Source organism: Lactuca virosa, chromosome 9 (assembly GCF_052849685.1).
Source record: "Lactuca virosa cultivar CGN04683 chromosome 9, Lactuca_virosa_CGN04683_v6, whole genome shotgun sequence".
NCBI lineage: Eukaryota > Viridiplantae > Streptophyta > Magnoliopsida > Asterales > Asteraceae > Lactuca > Lactuca virosa.
In genome coordinates this window covers 30,225,202-30,241,395 of record NC_136434.1, presented here as the reverse complement: position 1 = coordinate 30,241,395, position 16,194 = coordinate 30,225,202, and the positions used below count along the sequence as shown (strand labels likewise).

The following is a 16,194-nucleotide window of genomic DNA, read 5'->3' as shown; positions in this document are numbered from 1 at the left end:
CATCCCACCAGTTCTTGTCATTCTTGTTAAGCAAATTGTGAAATTCGTATATGTTTTATGATCTGGAATCAGTGACAAACACTTAATTTCAAATGAATCAAAATAAGTGTAATCAAAGATTAGATGGTTTTACATTGTCGAGCATATGAGGAGTATAGAGCATTGTTTGTATTAATTGCATGAACTTAAGGTCAATTAGTGATTTTATTCAAGAACTTATTTAGATTAGATCAACTAAATGAAGTTTTACTTAAAGATCATGTTTTGAGTAAAATACTTTTGTCACTTGGAGATATTAGAGCATATTAATATCTTAATTACCAACCTAGACTAAACATGAATTGATGACATATTACATCTAACAACCTAGTACTTGAATAGAATTTGAAATCGGAAATGTCTTTTAATTTTTGAATTTTATTCTCTAGTTAGTTTATTTATGAAGTTTAAATCAATGTTAACAAAGCTCCCCATTTTTACAACTAATAGAGTGCCGTGTGAAAATATGGTCAAACAATAATTATCGTATTTTAATGGTTCGACCCTACTTACTCTATACTATCTCTTAGTATATTGTAGCAATGACTTGTTATTTTTTTTTTCTCTTTTATTTGTTGGTTTGACACTCAAACACATACAAGTTCAATTAATCGAAGCTAATTTTGGTTCACATTTGCTCCCTCTTACTTGCAAAGAGATCCCTTTTGTTCTAAGTCTTACAAGACTAATATATATATATATATATATATATATATATATATATATATATATATATATATATATATATATATATATAAACTCGTTTTCTTTTCACTATCTTACTTATGTACTTATGTGGGATTGTTTAAAAGTTACTTAACCTCTTATCTAACTCTTTCAACTATCATAGTTTGGTGATTAATATCACATACAACATATATAAGTCTGTTTTAGACATTCAATATACCAACACAAATGTATAATCATTTTCCATTACGATAATGTATAAGGTTCAAGAATTGTCTTCAAAATGGGAAAATCTCATTTTCCAACAACTTTCTCGCAAATCAACCAACCTGTATCTAAAGGAAAATCCTGTATCTAAAGGAAAATCCATGTCATAATCCATCACCTCTAACCAGATGTACACCATAATATAATTGATGTCTCTCACCACTTTGTAGTACGAAGATCTATTCTAAATATTCGTTAGATGAAATCATTTTGATTGAGAAAAATGTGTTTGGAGATTTAAAGATAGCGAGGATAAAGATTATAGCATGTTTGAAGATTAAAGGATACCAAAGAGAGAAATTACATTTGAAAAAACATAGCAACTTTAGCAGCAAAACAAATTTCGTAATATAAGTTGAGATTTTTTTATATGGCCAGTCATTTCACGAAATGAAGTACCATAAAAGTATTTTATGTCAGGAAAATATGTTACATTATAAAAGTATTTCGCAATTACCTTCTTATGAAATCAATGGTCATTTTGTGGTATGAATCAAAGTGACTATGTTAAATAATTCCGTCTTTTTTTATATTTTTATGTTTATCCTTTATTGTATATTTATTGGTAGTTTATAAAAATAAGGCAGACAAGAATAAATACGGATTAAAGTATTAGTCGATGGAAATTAAGCCTTTGGTGGGAGTTGGGGAGGGTGGGTGGACTCACATGCCAAGTATTCTGACATTGACAGTTACATCACATACTTCAATTAAGCTTTGCTTGCAAAACATACTTATGGTATCATGGTCCCTCCCTTTTTCATCTCCTTTATCTATTATTTTCTCCTTTTAATTAATTTCCCAATAAGTATAATATTATATCCATTTAACCTAATTCTAATTATAGTTTCCAAATTATATCCTTTCTGTTTACTTATTTGCATCGTTACAAGTTATTGATGCTATCCATTATGATCGACAGATACATCAGTTTTTTAGTTAAATATATGTGACAATCAGCTTGTATATAAATACTTTAATACAAAAAAAAAAAAAAAAAAAAAAATGAACAAAAAATTACTTGTTTTCTAGTTAATCCACATATGAAAGGAAACAAGCGAGTAATAAAAGCAAAAGGTAAAAAACAGGAAATGTTGGTTTCTGAAAAGCATCATGTGTTCGTAGGAGTAGCTCATAAGATGACATTGGGGACCAATGCTTTCTTTACAGAATAACTCTGAATAAGTGAATAACAATATCAAAGTAACAAAGTGGGGTTGCTTATATTGGGCCGAGGAAGCCCAATTTATGGTAATGGGCCACTTGAACGTAAAACAAGAAATATTGAAAACTACAAAGCGTCGAAGAACTTTATTGCAGAAGCACGATTAACTCTTACATGGCATAGTTGATGAGTATTCGAAACAGATGTCTGTCTATTCAACAATGTCATTTTATCCCAACAAATGTATATATAAAACAACAATCATACAGATGTTACACTTACACAACCATCTTTAAATTATTTCCACAACCAAATGGGTCAACCCTAAATGTTGGTTCAGTGGTCAACGAAAGTATACAGATACCTGAGGGATATCAATGTCATTTTCCTCCTCATCTTCACACGCCACCATCAGATCCAGGTGGCGGCGATACGCCGGAATCTCCATCTTTGCTACATCTCTCGCCAGATCCACCACCTTCTTATCCATCCTGTCTTTATGCCTAGGAAACATACTGTTGTACAACAAGCAACTCCCACACGAAATGCTATAAGCATCAAGTCCCTTGTCAGCAAGCCATTTGATGAGTTCCCTTAGAGTAGGATTGCCCTTGATCGTCCACCTGTCCCACACTGTCCACATCAGGTCTTGGTGCTTCATCACCTTTGGTGGGACCGGCTCTGCCATGGAGAACAACGGGAGTGCCAGGTTGGCAAACGTGTTGCGGTAGTCTTCCACCTTGTGTCCCCCGTCGATGACTTTGTAAAGCTCGAGGCAGACTAAACCGGTCGCCATGGCGGTTGACGTGGCGATTGCTGGGATGATTCTGCCAGCTATGAATTTGGCTCGCAGTTTGTCCACTTCCGGGATGCTGTAGTTTCTTGCTCTCATGTTTGCTAGTCCAGCTATGAAGTCCATGTGGTAATTCGTGTCATCATCCTTCAAAAATTCAATCAAATTGATTAGAGTCAAACAATCAATCCATTATATTATACAAAAAGATTGGATATGGATATACATATATATATATATATATATATATATATATATATATATATATATATATACCTTTTCAAACTGAATAGGTTTCATGGTATAATCGGAAGGAAGAGACTTTCTAGCACGTTCTATATTCTTGATTAACTGATCGATAACTGCAGAATCATCCACAGATGCAGCTGATAAAGTGGTGGCATTTTCATCGGTTTCTATTCTGACACCTTGTTTTGGTTGAAAGTCCGGGACAATAACCTTTTCAACAGCTTCAGCTAATTTCTTGGGATTCTTGGCCCACTCCGGAATCGGAATCCCGAATGTCTCCGCTCGAAGAATGGCACCAGACAACACAAAATGAAGATGACTCGGGTCGGAAACAGAGAATTCCAACGGACGCGGGAATCGCTTCGGGGCGGACCAAAACGGTGCTCCGGTACTGGTTGCAGCATCTTCCGGGAATGTAAAGATCAGTTGTTTCATACGGTTACAGAAGTAATCTTCAAACCTAGAAACAGATTAATAAAGTTAAACATAATAATACAAAAAGAAAGAAATTGAATGGAATATGAGGAAGGGAATTACTTCAAACGAGCCCAAGTGATGCAATCTTGAAACGATTCGCATTTTTCCCTATCGAGACACTCAAGAACACGTTCTAGATTATCCCTAGCCTGGGCATCACCGGCATTCCTCATTCCAGATGTATATTCCCCCGGATTAGAAAGATACGCGTTAACTTCCGATGGTGTTTTCTCAAGTAATCCTTCGAATTCCGACCGAGCCCAAGTCAAACAATGGTCAATGTTATGCGGGAACGAATGCACGGTACACATAGGCGCTTGTTTCTCGGGCGGGTCCCGGGAAGCACCGTAGTTTTCGGTCAAATGAGGGATAACCATCTGCGTGTTGCATTTAGCACCGAGTGTCCCGGACTCAAGAAGCGGCTTCTGGAAATATAAGCATCTTTGATCAACATAAAGCCTAGCATTCACGTTGTCCAACGCGTTCACAACAACATTCAAATTCTCCCAGAAAGTATCATCAAACACATTCTCGGTTTCGGGTCCCACACGATTCTGTAAAGCTTCGATTTGAAGACGAGGGTTGATCAATGAAGCTGCAGAAGCAGCAACCGTTGATTTCGCTTGTCCAATGTTCCAGTCACGAAACAGAAACTGTCTGCTGAGATTGCTTTTCTCAATGACATCATCATCTGTGACTGTTAGTTTCCCTTTTGCACCACATGAAACACCCATCAAGGCTAGATTTTTCAAGAATTCGCAACCTAACGCGCCAGATCCCACAAGGAAAGATCGAGTTTCTTCTAGTTTTTTCTGGAATTTAGCTCCAAATACTGAAATTTGAGCATCGTAACGACTGTTTAAAGGTTTGTAGTCTTCGGGTTCTAAAGGCTCAGTAGGAAGTGACTCGATGGAATCAAAGTAAAAGAATTGATAAAGTGGATGGAACTTTCCGGAACACGCTTTCACAACCTCTTGCCCGACTATCCCACCAAACATGGCAGCCATTGGATTGAGAACTGCCCGGGACCCGTATGCAAAATCCCGCAAAAGTTTTGGATTTATATCTTCTAATTTTCCATCTCCCAAGCTTTCATTCATGTTGCCAGCAATATCAATCAATTTCCTTGCATCATCTTCCGACCCGGAAACCGGGAACCGACCCGATTCAGATACGAATTTATCGAGTGCTTGGAATGCTAAATGCAAAAGAGGAGGGCGATCAAATTTAGAAAAGTCACTCAATAGAAACTCCCCTGGGTTTCCAAGTGCTTCTTTTAAAGGCTTGAAATTGAGAACCTTTGACTGTTTGACTTGAGTCACAATACCACCTTTCACATATGTCCCGAAGTTAGTTGTGTCTTCTTCAAGAAAGAATGAATATGGCCTGCAGCTTTTAACTTTCCTTGGCTTTCCATCGTTAAGTTCTGTCATTCCATGAATTTCAGAGAATATAACAAGATCTCCATCTTGGAACCCGAGTCTTTCATCATCAACACATGTTATTAACGCAGGGTTATCGTTACTGATTGATGCAATGATGCCAGTATGTGGTTCTTCACCATCAACATCAACTACAGTAAACTCGGGGCCAAAATCGCAGAAAATATTACCAAAAAGCCCTCTGACTTCGGTCTTGATGAAAGCAATTGGAGGCTGATGGGTGTGGCAGTAATCATCAAACTCAATAGCTGTCTTTAAATCTATATCGGTAAAGACCACAGCCTGAAGAATCATAAAAATACCAAAATACCCTCGTTATTTTATATATTAGAACTTATGTGATAAACTGATATGTTTGCAAGTGGAATAATATCACAAATGGGTACCTGAAAGTTGGAAAGTTGTTCTTTAGTCAACTTTGTAGGCAAGGTGGAGACGAGTACAGCATTGTTGAGCTCCTGAAGCTTCTGGACAGAAGCTTGAGCTCTATTCTTGCCAACATCGTTTTCTGAAAAAAGAAAATTGCTGGACAGATCCCACAGTTCCACTGCACCTTCATCATGTAAAGTCACAGACTTGACTCCAGCAAGTATAAGATTTTTGGCTGCAATGATTGAATATCAATATGAAGACATTGGTATAGCATATCTCAAATTGAAGAAACATCAAGAAATTACAGTCTAAAACCATCAATTTTACCTATCTCAGCACCAAGTCCTTGCATCCCAGAAATCAGCACATTAGATGCAAAGAGACGCCTCATAGTCTCACGACCATAAACAGCAAGCTGTCTGCTATGGAGATCTTCATCGATCTCCTGCAAATTCCCATCTTCAAATCCCATATTACTCGCACTATTATTATCCTCTACTACCACGCTATTGCTGCTGTTGCTATTAGATTCCCCACCACCGCTGCTTTTCTTCTGATCACAATCCGCCGTCCCGGTGATGGTCGTTCTGGAATTTATTGATGAACAAGAAGAGATCAAACAACCGACCCGTGGCTTTTTATGCAAATTATCAGTTTTATTATCACTACTGCTATCGTCCTCTAGCTTTATTACTTCAGCAGGTCGCTTCTTAGGTAGCATATGAAGTAAAAAGCTGCTGAAAGCGCCACAAAACCCCATGGAAACGAAAATCAACAATACAATTTTCGAAAATACTAGATCGGGAAACAAACAAGCAGCGACTATAGCACAGAACGAACTAAACCCTAACCCTAGGTTTTTCTGGTTATTGGTCAAGTGAATCGCCATTAATTAACAAGGTATGATTCGATCCGATCGTAATTTTGAACTGCAAGCAAAGAAAGAGATATTAGGAAAGTAAACTTACCGATTGAAGGTAACTTGGAGCAGGAGATTCTCTTGTGAAACGGATGCTGTTGTTTGTTCTTTGCTTTGTAGGAGTCGTTGGCAGTCAGTTCTAGAGAATTCTCAACAGTGGAGGAGAGGAGAGAAAGGTTTCATTTTTTAACGGGTGATTGACGATTGTAGAGTTGGAGGAAGGCGGTGGAGGACAGAAGACCTTAGCTTTAGCCGTGGAACGACATAAACTAAACCGGTTTTTGTCGTCGTTTAGTGGGGTTAAGTTAAGGTTAACCCTTGATCAAGTAAAAACCATTTTTAATTTTTATTATTATGATTATTTATAAGTTATAGTATTTTTTTATTTTCTTTTAATTTGTTAACAATAGATTTGTTTTTTAATAACCATCTATAAATTGAAATTTTTGAAAATTTTATTTTATAACAAACTTTTATTTAATGTATATAAAGTTACATTATGATACTATATTTAGTATATTAGCTAATTAAATTTTTTATATTTACATAGACTTTTTGCTCACGGCGATTGCCGTTCCGTACTTCCGTTGACCTGGGCTGCCATAGTGGACCATGGACGTGTGCAATGACTTGATTGCATATGTTTGTATTGTAATCAACTTTGTTAAACGTTTTGGCAATTAAAACTAAACATATCAAATCAAAAACTATTAAGATGACTGGTTCCAAAAACATATTATCAAAAACACACTAAGTTTACGACTTGACTTTAGCCTAGTAATTTTCATATGATTATTATATTGCCTTGGTAAATTACCGATATACATTGAAAAGTTGGTGGGTTATAATGTAATCAACAAGTTCATTTGTTCATAGTAACTATTTTTATATTGAATTAAATAATTGTATTATAGAAAACTAATATATGAAACAAGATCACCAATACCATCTTGCAAAATGTTCTTTCAAACCTATTTTAAATTGCAAGTTGACTACATATGACATATCCAATAGACCGTTATATCAGTATAATGTTGCTAACTTTTCATTTGTGTCGTGTAAAGATTTGCAATTATCTCAACATTAGTGTTGTAACAATTGCTATTTTTAGGTTGAGCTTATTAAACCTTTAATTGTGAGAATGGAATCAAAAGGAACAATTTTATAATTTTAAATCCTAGTAAATGGGGTGTTAGTAGTTGATCGATATTGAGGAGTTTTTAATTATGATAGATTCTTTCCAAGGAAATATCTAAATTTGGAATAGATCGATGAACATCGTTAATTTTAGTTTTCAAGTCGTCCACATCAATAAATGTTATTTATTTTTCAAACATGTCACATCAGCTTTTATAATTACTTCTACGTTAATACAATATCACTAATCTTTCTAAAGGAGTCTCACTGCCACATCAACAATTACTTTATCTACTTTAACATATATATTAAATATTAAATATTAAATAAACATAAATGTAATTATTTATAGTTAAAATAATATTTTTAAATATAAAATAATAAAATAATAATAAATATTAAATTTATTTTACTTTATTAAAGATTTAAATATTCAAACGTTACGAAAACATGAATCACTAAACGAATATTACAATATTAATACTCATTTTCTTCGTCTCCAAATCGGTTTCAAATCTCTTCAACCAAATCCGTTTGTAGTTGATGACTTATGGATCTGTTATGGATTTTTGCATGACTCAAATATACATTTCATATGAGGGAAGACAACTCAAGAAATTTCAGGCCTAAATATATTAAAATTAACATCAATATTTGTATAATCAAATTGATGAATATAAGAATCATGTTCATCTTCTACAATCATATTGTGTGAGTAATGACACATGATTACATTATTTATCCAATTACTTCTTTGCACCTTATACGCGATGATCCACCAATAATAATAAACCTTAATTATAATACGTTGAATGCTCTTTCTACATCTTTCCTGACTGTCTCATGTTTCTCGATATGTTATTAAACGTAAAATGATGTCAGTTTTATGTACGTTATCGATTATGTTTAAATAATTGTATTTTTTTAGTTTAATATGTTTATAATCATAGTATATTTTAAATAAACAATAGTTATTAAAATTTATTAATCAAATAATAATTAAAACTAAAATTAAGGTTGATATGTTAAACATAAACCAAAACCAAAGGAACGCAAACAATTTAATAAAGATTCTATTATATATGTCATGATAATAGAAAAATGGTTAAACAAATAATAAATAAAATAACATTGTTTAATATTAAATGTTACTTTTCAAGATTTTCTTAGCGTAGGTGACATGCATTATAAACTCTAATATTTGTTAGTTTCACTGTTCTTAAGGTCTAATTAAAAAAATAGCGTTTGTACTGTGGGTGCACAGTGGGATAGAACATGGACTTGCTTCTTTCTTACTTAACCCAAATATCTAACTATTGAAAAAGGACGTGCTCTCCGGCTTCTCTCCTCTGTCACTTTACAAGCCGGAAAAGGATACTGAAATTAGAAAAAAAAAAAATCACAAGCACACCACCGGACCACCATTGCATCACCACCTCAATTTCTTGAACCCTTTGCGTCGGTCAATATGTGGCTTCGTCTGTGTTATATCCACCAAAAATAACTCCATTAAAGTCAAAATCGAGACCAAAAGGCAGGTTTTGTCTTCTATTCCTTATAACTCACATTCCTTATAACTCATAGGATTTATGAAATTATCTTCTCATCGTATGGATTTAACCTATGTTGTCCGTTTAAATTCTTGATGATCATGGGATTTGAGGCACAATTTTTTCACTCGAATGGTTTGGTTGTATATTGTGATTTATATTATAGGAAGCTCGAGCTAGGTTTATTTTCCTAGGGTATACAACCGGCAACTACAATGAATTATTTCACATGTTGAACTTCAAGTATTTCTTTCTTCCTCATCATACGTCTCTCGAAGAATCATGGATCTGAACTTGGTTTTATAGGTTTTTTATCGCAGAAATGGATATACACCACCATCGCACCACGGAGGTCTCTCCTTTTCCCTTTAACTACGTATGTGGGTATTTAACAGTGCATGTGTGTATGTGTGTGTTTGTCTTTGTGCTGACAGGTCCAATAATGGGTTGTGGATTTCATCTTCATCGTTACAACGGGTCCGACTTGGTCATTTTGCTCAAAATAATAAAGTAAAAATGGTCAATATGGCTATTTTTAATTTGTTATTTGATCATTTTGAAACTATGATATGGTGTAAATTAGCTCCAATTTATTCAAACATACTTTATGTGGCCAAAACTGGGTATAACTTTCGCATTAGGTGATAAGCAATTGATTTGTTGTAACAAGGTCTAAAACACATGTCTCGAACTCTCGATGCAATTTAATATCTAATATTAATTTTCTTTGTAGATGGATGCACTCCATGATGTTTACAAAAGAAATTGTATTGTATGGCACTATCTAAGAATGATATATAATGATAGTGTTAAGTATGTTGTCATCTCTTCCTTTGCTGAACTTCTTATTACTGACGCAATATTTAAAGAGGTAAACAACTCGACTTTTCATCATCTAAAATCTTTATAGCTTTTGTACTAATATTAAAGCAATAAAATATGGCAGGGGTAGTATTGTATGGGGAAAATGGAGGAGTGGTGTAGGTTGTGGTGTTGGTCGTGAGGGGTTTTACACAGTAAGAGAAGTGAGAGAATAAGGGGTGGTTTGGTGGTTAGATTTTAAGACTCCTAGGAGGGAATAGATTTCTTGAGAGAGGAAAAGGAGAAGTGTGCCGTGTTGTGCCTATTCAAACCCATACCACCACATTGTTCCAACGATTTGACCTTAAGAACAGTAAAATAACTATTATTAATCCCAAGTTGTACGTTTGATGTGCATCGGTGACATCAATCTCTTGAAAATTGAATGAGAATTTGACACTTAAATAGAGGTTTGTATACTATTACTATAAAATCTTAGTCAAACCATGGTCAACTCATGTTATGATTATACATCCCATTGAATACATATCCGCCAATATAGAAACTTTTAGAGAAAGTGGTCAACATATATGGTCTAGGGCTGGATGTTACGAATGTGATTATGATGATCAATGATCGGCTTTCTGAGGTGGGTTTATGTTTTCTTTTACTCGGCTGTTTTGATTTTGGTGGTGGTACTTTGATCTTTTAAGTGATGTCAAACTCCGAGGTTGGATACTTTGTTTCACATTTGAGAGTTAGTTTATTTGCAATATGTTATTACATTAAAATAAATATTTTACAATTGTAAAAATGTGGGGTGGTTCATATAAGTCCACAAAGCGCATAATAGCCTATTTGGAAGATACAGTTCTAGTAAGGAAGTTAAACCGGAGATTCTTGCATTAGTAAAGCACAATGATAATTCTTTTATTATTATCATGCAACAATATCTTATCATATAAGTAAAGAAACAAGGTAAACAGTCATTTTATAATTTTTAAACAACTATTTACCCTTATCTTTTATAAAATACTATTCAATTTCACTATTTATGTTGATGTTGATGATCATTTCTCTTGGATACATTTCATATAGGAAAGTTGTTTTAAGGACGTCCGCAATGTCTTATTACGCCAAAAAAATATTATAATACAAAATTGTTGGTTAAAATTTCGCAGCAAAGTGCGGCTTAAAAACCTTGTTATTGAACATGTGGCATTACAAATAGATTTGAAACGACCGAGGGTTGTCTTAGACCTTTGAGTTATGGGTGGCCAGGTGGGATAAAGTATTATCAATTATGTGACATCTCCATTTTTACGTCCAGAAAATACCGATTTGTTTATCCTTTATTTTGAAAATCATAGTATATTTTAAAGAAATATGTTGTGGAATTTGTTCCCAGAAAAAATGATAAATATGTTATCAAAACATTTCTGTAGAAATGTATTGTATCCTTTTAAAACGTTGGGATGTCATCGTTAATACAAAACATAAGCATAAACAGAGCTTACATTCATTTACACTAGTGATCTACATCTCCTTAATCTCTCAGTGTAATGTAGCTTCATATCGATACATGTGATACAAATAAACTGAGTGGGTCAGGTTGGGAAACCTGGTGAGTACATAGGGATTTCAATCCCACAATGTTATATCATATATATATATTTTTGAACTCACAAGTATACAATTTCACCATGTATAAACAACTCTTACCCCACCCCATCAATCCTCTCAACGACACTGTCCATAGTCTCGGATCTAAAATTTACCTTTTTACATAATCCATACTCCTGGATCTAATCCATGCTCTCGGATCAATAATTGTGTCCATTCCATACTCTCGGATTAGGGACAATTGTCTATGTCTAAATCCATACTCCCGGATTAATGACAAATAATTATGTCCTATTCATACTCTCGGACTAAGGACAACTGACTATGTCTTAATCCATGCTCCCGGATTAATGACAAATGACTGTGCCCAATCCATACTCTCGGACTAGAGATGAATGACTATGTCTAATCCATGCTCACGAATCAATGACATAATTTAAAGTTCTATTCTCTGTGTATATCTCAATCATATTCATAAGAAGATACTACCCAATATTCCTCATAATTAATTTAGGTTTACTCTTTATCCTAATTCATCATATATTATCAGGTATGCTCTTTAACACGTATTTCAGGCAACATCAAATATTTCACACATAAACATATATTTAATACTTCAATCAATACTTGTATTAAAACAATGTTCATGAAAGGGACTATGCACTCACTTGTTAAAGTGATGATTCCAAACTCGGACAGTGCTTCGCTTCTTAACAATATAATTTTCTTCGACGAAACCTAGTATTATTACCACTAGATTTTAGTCTAATATTTATTGTGACTAATTATTAGTCTTAGCATTATTATTATTATATAAGCGTTTAAACAATATTTTCCAACCACTATGTACAAACAGGGGCCAGACATCAAACACCGGAGGGCAGGACCATTTTGGCATATAACACTTTTGAAATCCAACAACCCTATGCGGTCTTTTAAACCAGATTCCCCGTACCACGAGTAGTTAAAAAGATATTATAATGACACTTATATAAGTCATAATAATAGCCTAAATATTTAGTATAAGTTCATAATAACAATACTAATTTTAAATATAAGCTATATTTAAAATAGGGTAATCATAACTTACTTACAATGGAGTTTTAGCTAGGAGTCGGGCTCTACAGGGGCAGAACTTCGCCGCTGAATCTTTCTAAGAAAGATTCTTGCAGCGCTTCGGCGCTCACCTTACTATACTAAAACTACAGAAAGAGAAGTCGAATCACGAAGGACCGAAATGCTCGGGGGATAAGAAGAGAAAGACTCTTTAATCAAGAGAATGTTGCAAGAAATATGAGAGCCTAGAGGCTCTTATTTATAGTAATTGAATTTTCAAAAATCACCCTGTAACATCCCAAAATTCAAGGCCAAAAATTTCATTGTTAAATAAGTTATTACATAAAACCATTAGTATAAAAGCATTCATAATAATGTCTCATGTCAAAACCAAAGTGATAATAATCAAATATAATATCATTAAACCATATCAGAGTGTAATCCCAAGGATCTCGTGTGCGGAAAACATAGTGTGATGCGCTGCGATCGAGCCGACTCCTTTCCTTTGAAAACAAAGCACCTGAAACCAAAACTGTAAACCGTAAGCACGAAGCTTAGTGAGTTCCCCCATCATACCACATACCACATAATACCATCGGTATCTTTCAACCGGTAACTGCCATCGGTATCTTTCAACCGGTAACTGCCATCGGTATCTTTCAACCGGTATCCGACATCGGTATCTTTCAACCGGTAATCGGGGACTATTTCGCCCCTACCACTATCACATAATAATATACCATAACCATACAGATCACATACTAACATCATAACATACTGACCACATACTAACGTATCATAAACAGACAGATAAGCATTGCATGGGTTCTGTATACCCCTTCGGTATCTTCCAACCGGTAACTGTCATCGGTATCTTTCAACCGGTATCTGCCATCGGTATCTTTCAACCGGTAACCGGGGACTATTTCACCCCATACCACTATCATATAATAACAGGATATAATCATACAGTTAGGCATATCTGGGGTACTGACCTACCCTTCGATCCTAACGACCGAGTCAGGGAAGAACTATTCCCTGCTACTACCACTGACACACATAGCATATCACATAAGCATATCTCATAAGCATATCTCATAAGCATATCACACAAGCATATCTCATAAGCATATCACATACGCATACCAAGATAATTATCACAAAGACAATTATCTACCAACTACCCCTGTTGGTGGGCCGACATTGTGGCCTTAGACCCACCCCTACTGGAAGGTAACTCACCTCGCATTGCTGAAGTCCCGAAGACTCAACCCCACACTGCTGAAGTCCCGCAGACTCAACCCTAGTTGCTGGATGACAGATTTCCGATCTGTCAATATCAAAACATTACCCAATTAATAATTGGGTTCCACTACATAACCATAAGTACATTCTTTGGGTAATTACCACATTACCCTAGCTTGGCTTATTCAAGTCCAAGGCCCAATCCATAGGCCCAAAGTCAATTAGGAATCAAGGCCCAACACATGGCCCAATTTTCCAAATTGGGCCTAGGCCTATACGTGGTCTCATTCTAAGGCCCAACATCATATAATCATTAAGGCCCAAACTATGGCCCATCTATGGCCCAATTTTCCAAATTGGGCCCAAGCCCCTTACATGGGCCTTACCCTAGGCCCATTAAATTATTCTAGTCCAATTGCTTGACTTTGGATGGCCCATTAATAACCCAATCATCAAGGTCCAATAAAGAGGCCCAACAATAAACCCAAGTGAAGTTAGGGTTTCACATAAAATGACGATTAGGGTTAAGTGTTTCTCACTTAACCCATTAAGGACTTAATCCATTAAGGACTTAATCCATTAAGTCCATCATTCTTCTAAATAAGTCATATGGTGTGATTGGGCTTAATCACACAATTCCATTATTCCAATGGCCCAAAAGTGGGTCCCAATAAATCCAAGCCCATGAATCCAATATTAGGGTTTTCTAAACCCTAATTAGGGTTTCCAACCCCATCTTAGCCCTTTAGGCCCAACTGATATGTCTTTTAATCAATTAAGGTCCACTAGACTCATTAAGGTTTCACTAGGCCCATTAGTCACATGTTTGGGCTTTTGGGTCCATTAAGCTTCATTGGGCCCATTAGGGTTCATTAAGCCCATTAAGCCTCATTGGGCCCATTAGGATTTCTTAGTCCCTTGCCCAAACATCCAAGCGAGTCCAAACACCATCGAGTTGTGATATAAGAGTTTTCTGAAGTTGGGAACTCGGCGAGTCGACGGGTTGACTCGGCGAGTAGAGTCAATCAGGAAGGTTGACTTTGGCCAGGACTTTGACTTTGACCTGTTTGACCTTCAAGGGTATTATGTTAATTTGGGTATTCATGTCAATGGATCATTGATGGCTATAGGTGTTGGAGTTTGGGGCAGTGCTTCGGGTTGTGCTTTCGTGGTTCGGTTCGGCAGTTGCAAGGTGAGTTATCCTCACTATACCCAAGGGTCTAAGGCACCAAGGCCGGCCCTTTGATTTGTTATTTGATATAGTTACTGTTGTGATATGTTAGTTGGCATCCTGGTAGATAGGATGGCTATATGATGGTATGCTCTGTTAGATCGGTATTCTGGTAGATTGGATGTGGCTATGCTTAGTGACCTGTAGTTGGTCTGACTGTCTGTATGCTGGTAGGAGATTACCTGTTATATGTGCACGTGTTGAGCAGTAGTGGAGGGTATTCCATCCCGGTAGGATGATAGGGCCCTAGTATGTTGTCTTGTAGACTGTTATATGGTTATTTGATAGGTGCACATGTTTGCTAGTAGGTGGGAAGGCGTCGGCATGATCAGTACACACTATTGGAGTTTTATACATTTTGATCTTGGGATGTGTTTTTATGGATTTGAGATGTGATACATTGAGATTTGAGAATATTTATGAATGAAATTATATTTTTAAAAGTGAAAAATTGTTTTGAAATTTACGTTGTTACAAGTTGGTATCAGAGCCTTGGTTTGAGGGATTCGGATGCACCTTCGAGCGCATTTGAACTCAAACTGAGGATTAGTGGAATTTTTCGAAATAAAACAAAATTTTTCTAAAAGAGTAAAAAGATTTTGAAAAGAGCAGAGCAGAGCAGTGTGTACGATCAGCCGGCGCCCGAACGGTGATTTCCCAAAATACCCTTATATTATGTGTTATGAGATATGAGATAATATGTTATGCATGCTAGAGTAGGCTAGGTATTCTTATTAGGACTAGAGTGGCCTGATTTGTGATGCCTTAGCCTAGGGGTTTTGCTGCTAGGAGATGATTGAGAATGAGTAGATAGAAGCGAGGAGCTTGTGAGAGATCTGCTAGAGAGTAGACTATGCATATTGAGAGTAGAGTACTTAGGATTTGGGATCCTATGAGGAGGACTTGTGGTGAATACTGATGCGGTGTGGACGGTAGTATTGGGCCCGTAATACCGAAGACACCGGATCAGTGCGCATCCCAAGTAAAATCCTTAGGGTACCAGGGATCGAGTAGGAATGGGATATCGAGTGTGTGCACACTCGAGTGAGTCTCTGATATTTTGTGTTGTATTTCAGAGAGACATCATGGTTGGGACACGCCACACACCTGAGAGCAGTGGTGTTAGTGATGAGGAGATCCG

The 16,194-nt window shown here is 35.8% G+C and overlaps 1 protein-coding gene and 1 long non-coding RNA gene across 3 annotated transcripts; one reads left to right on the top strand and one right to left on the bottom strand.

Moving 5' to 3' along the window:
• Window positions 1-2,277: 2,277 nt before the first annotated feature.
• On the bottom strand, window positions 2,278-6,662 carry LOC145137740 (ubiquitin-activating enzyme E1 1-like). Of its 2 annotated transcripts, XM_079071881.1 has the most exons (6): window positions 6,460-6,662; window positions 5,819-6,078; window positions 5,506-5,723; window positions 3,738-5,401; window positions 3,228-3,660; window positions 2,278-3,098 (listed from the first exon to the last, which is right to left on the bottom strand). In XM_079071881.1, the coding sequence occupies exons 2-6, from the start codon at window positions 5,961-5,963 to the stop codon at window positions 2,502-2,504; spliced, it is 3,057 nt and encodes a 1,018-aa protein (XP_078928007.1). In that variant the 5' UTR covers window positions 5,964-6,078; window positions 6,460-6,662; the 3' UTR covers window positions 2,278-2,501. The 2 variants fall into 2 exon arrangements, with proteins under 2 accessions (XP_078928007.1, XP_078928006.1); XM_079071880.1 differs by lacking the exon at window positions 6,460-6,662 and having other exon boundaries at window positions 5,819-6,395.
• Window positions 6,663-8,888: 2,226 nt separating this feature from the next.
• Window positions 8,889-10,315, top strand: LOC145140785 (uncharacterized). Its single transcript, XR_013722284.1, has 3 exons — window positions 8,889-9,081; window positions 9,404-9,968; window positions 10,044-10,315. It is a non-coding gene; the product is annotated as an uncharacterized LOC145140785 (long non-coding RNA).
• The last annotated feature ends 5,879 nt before the right edge of the window (window positions 10,316-16,194 follow it).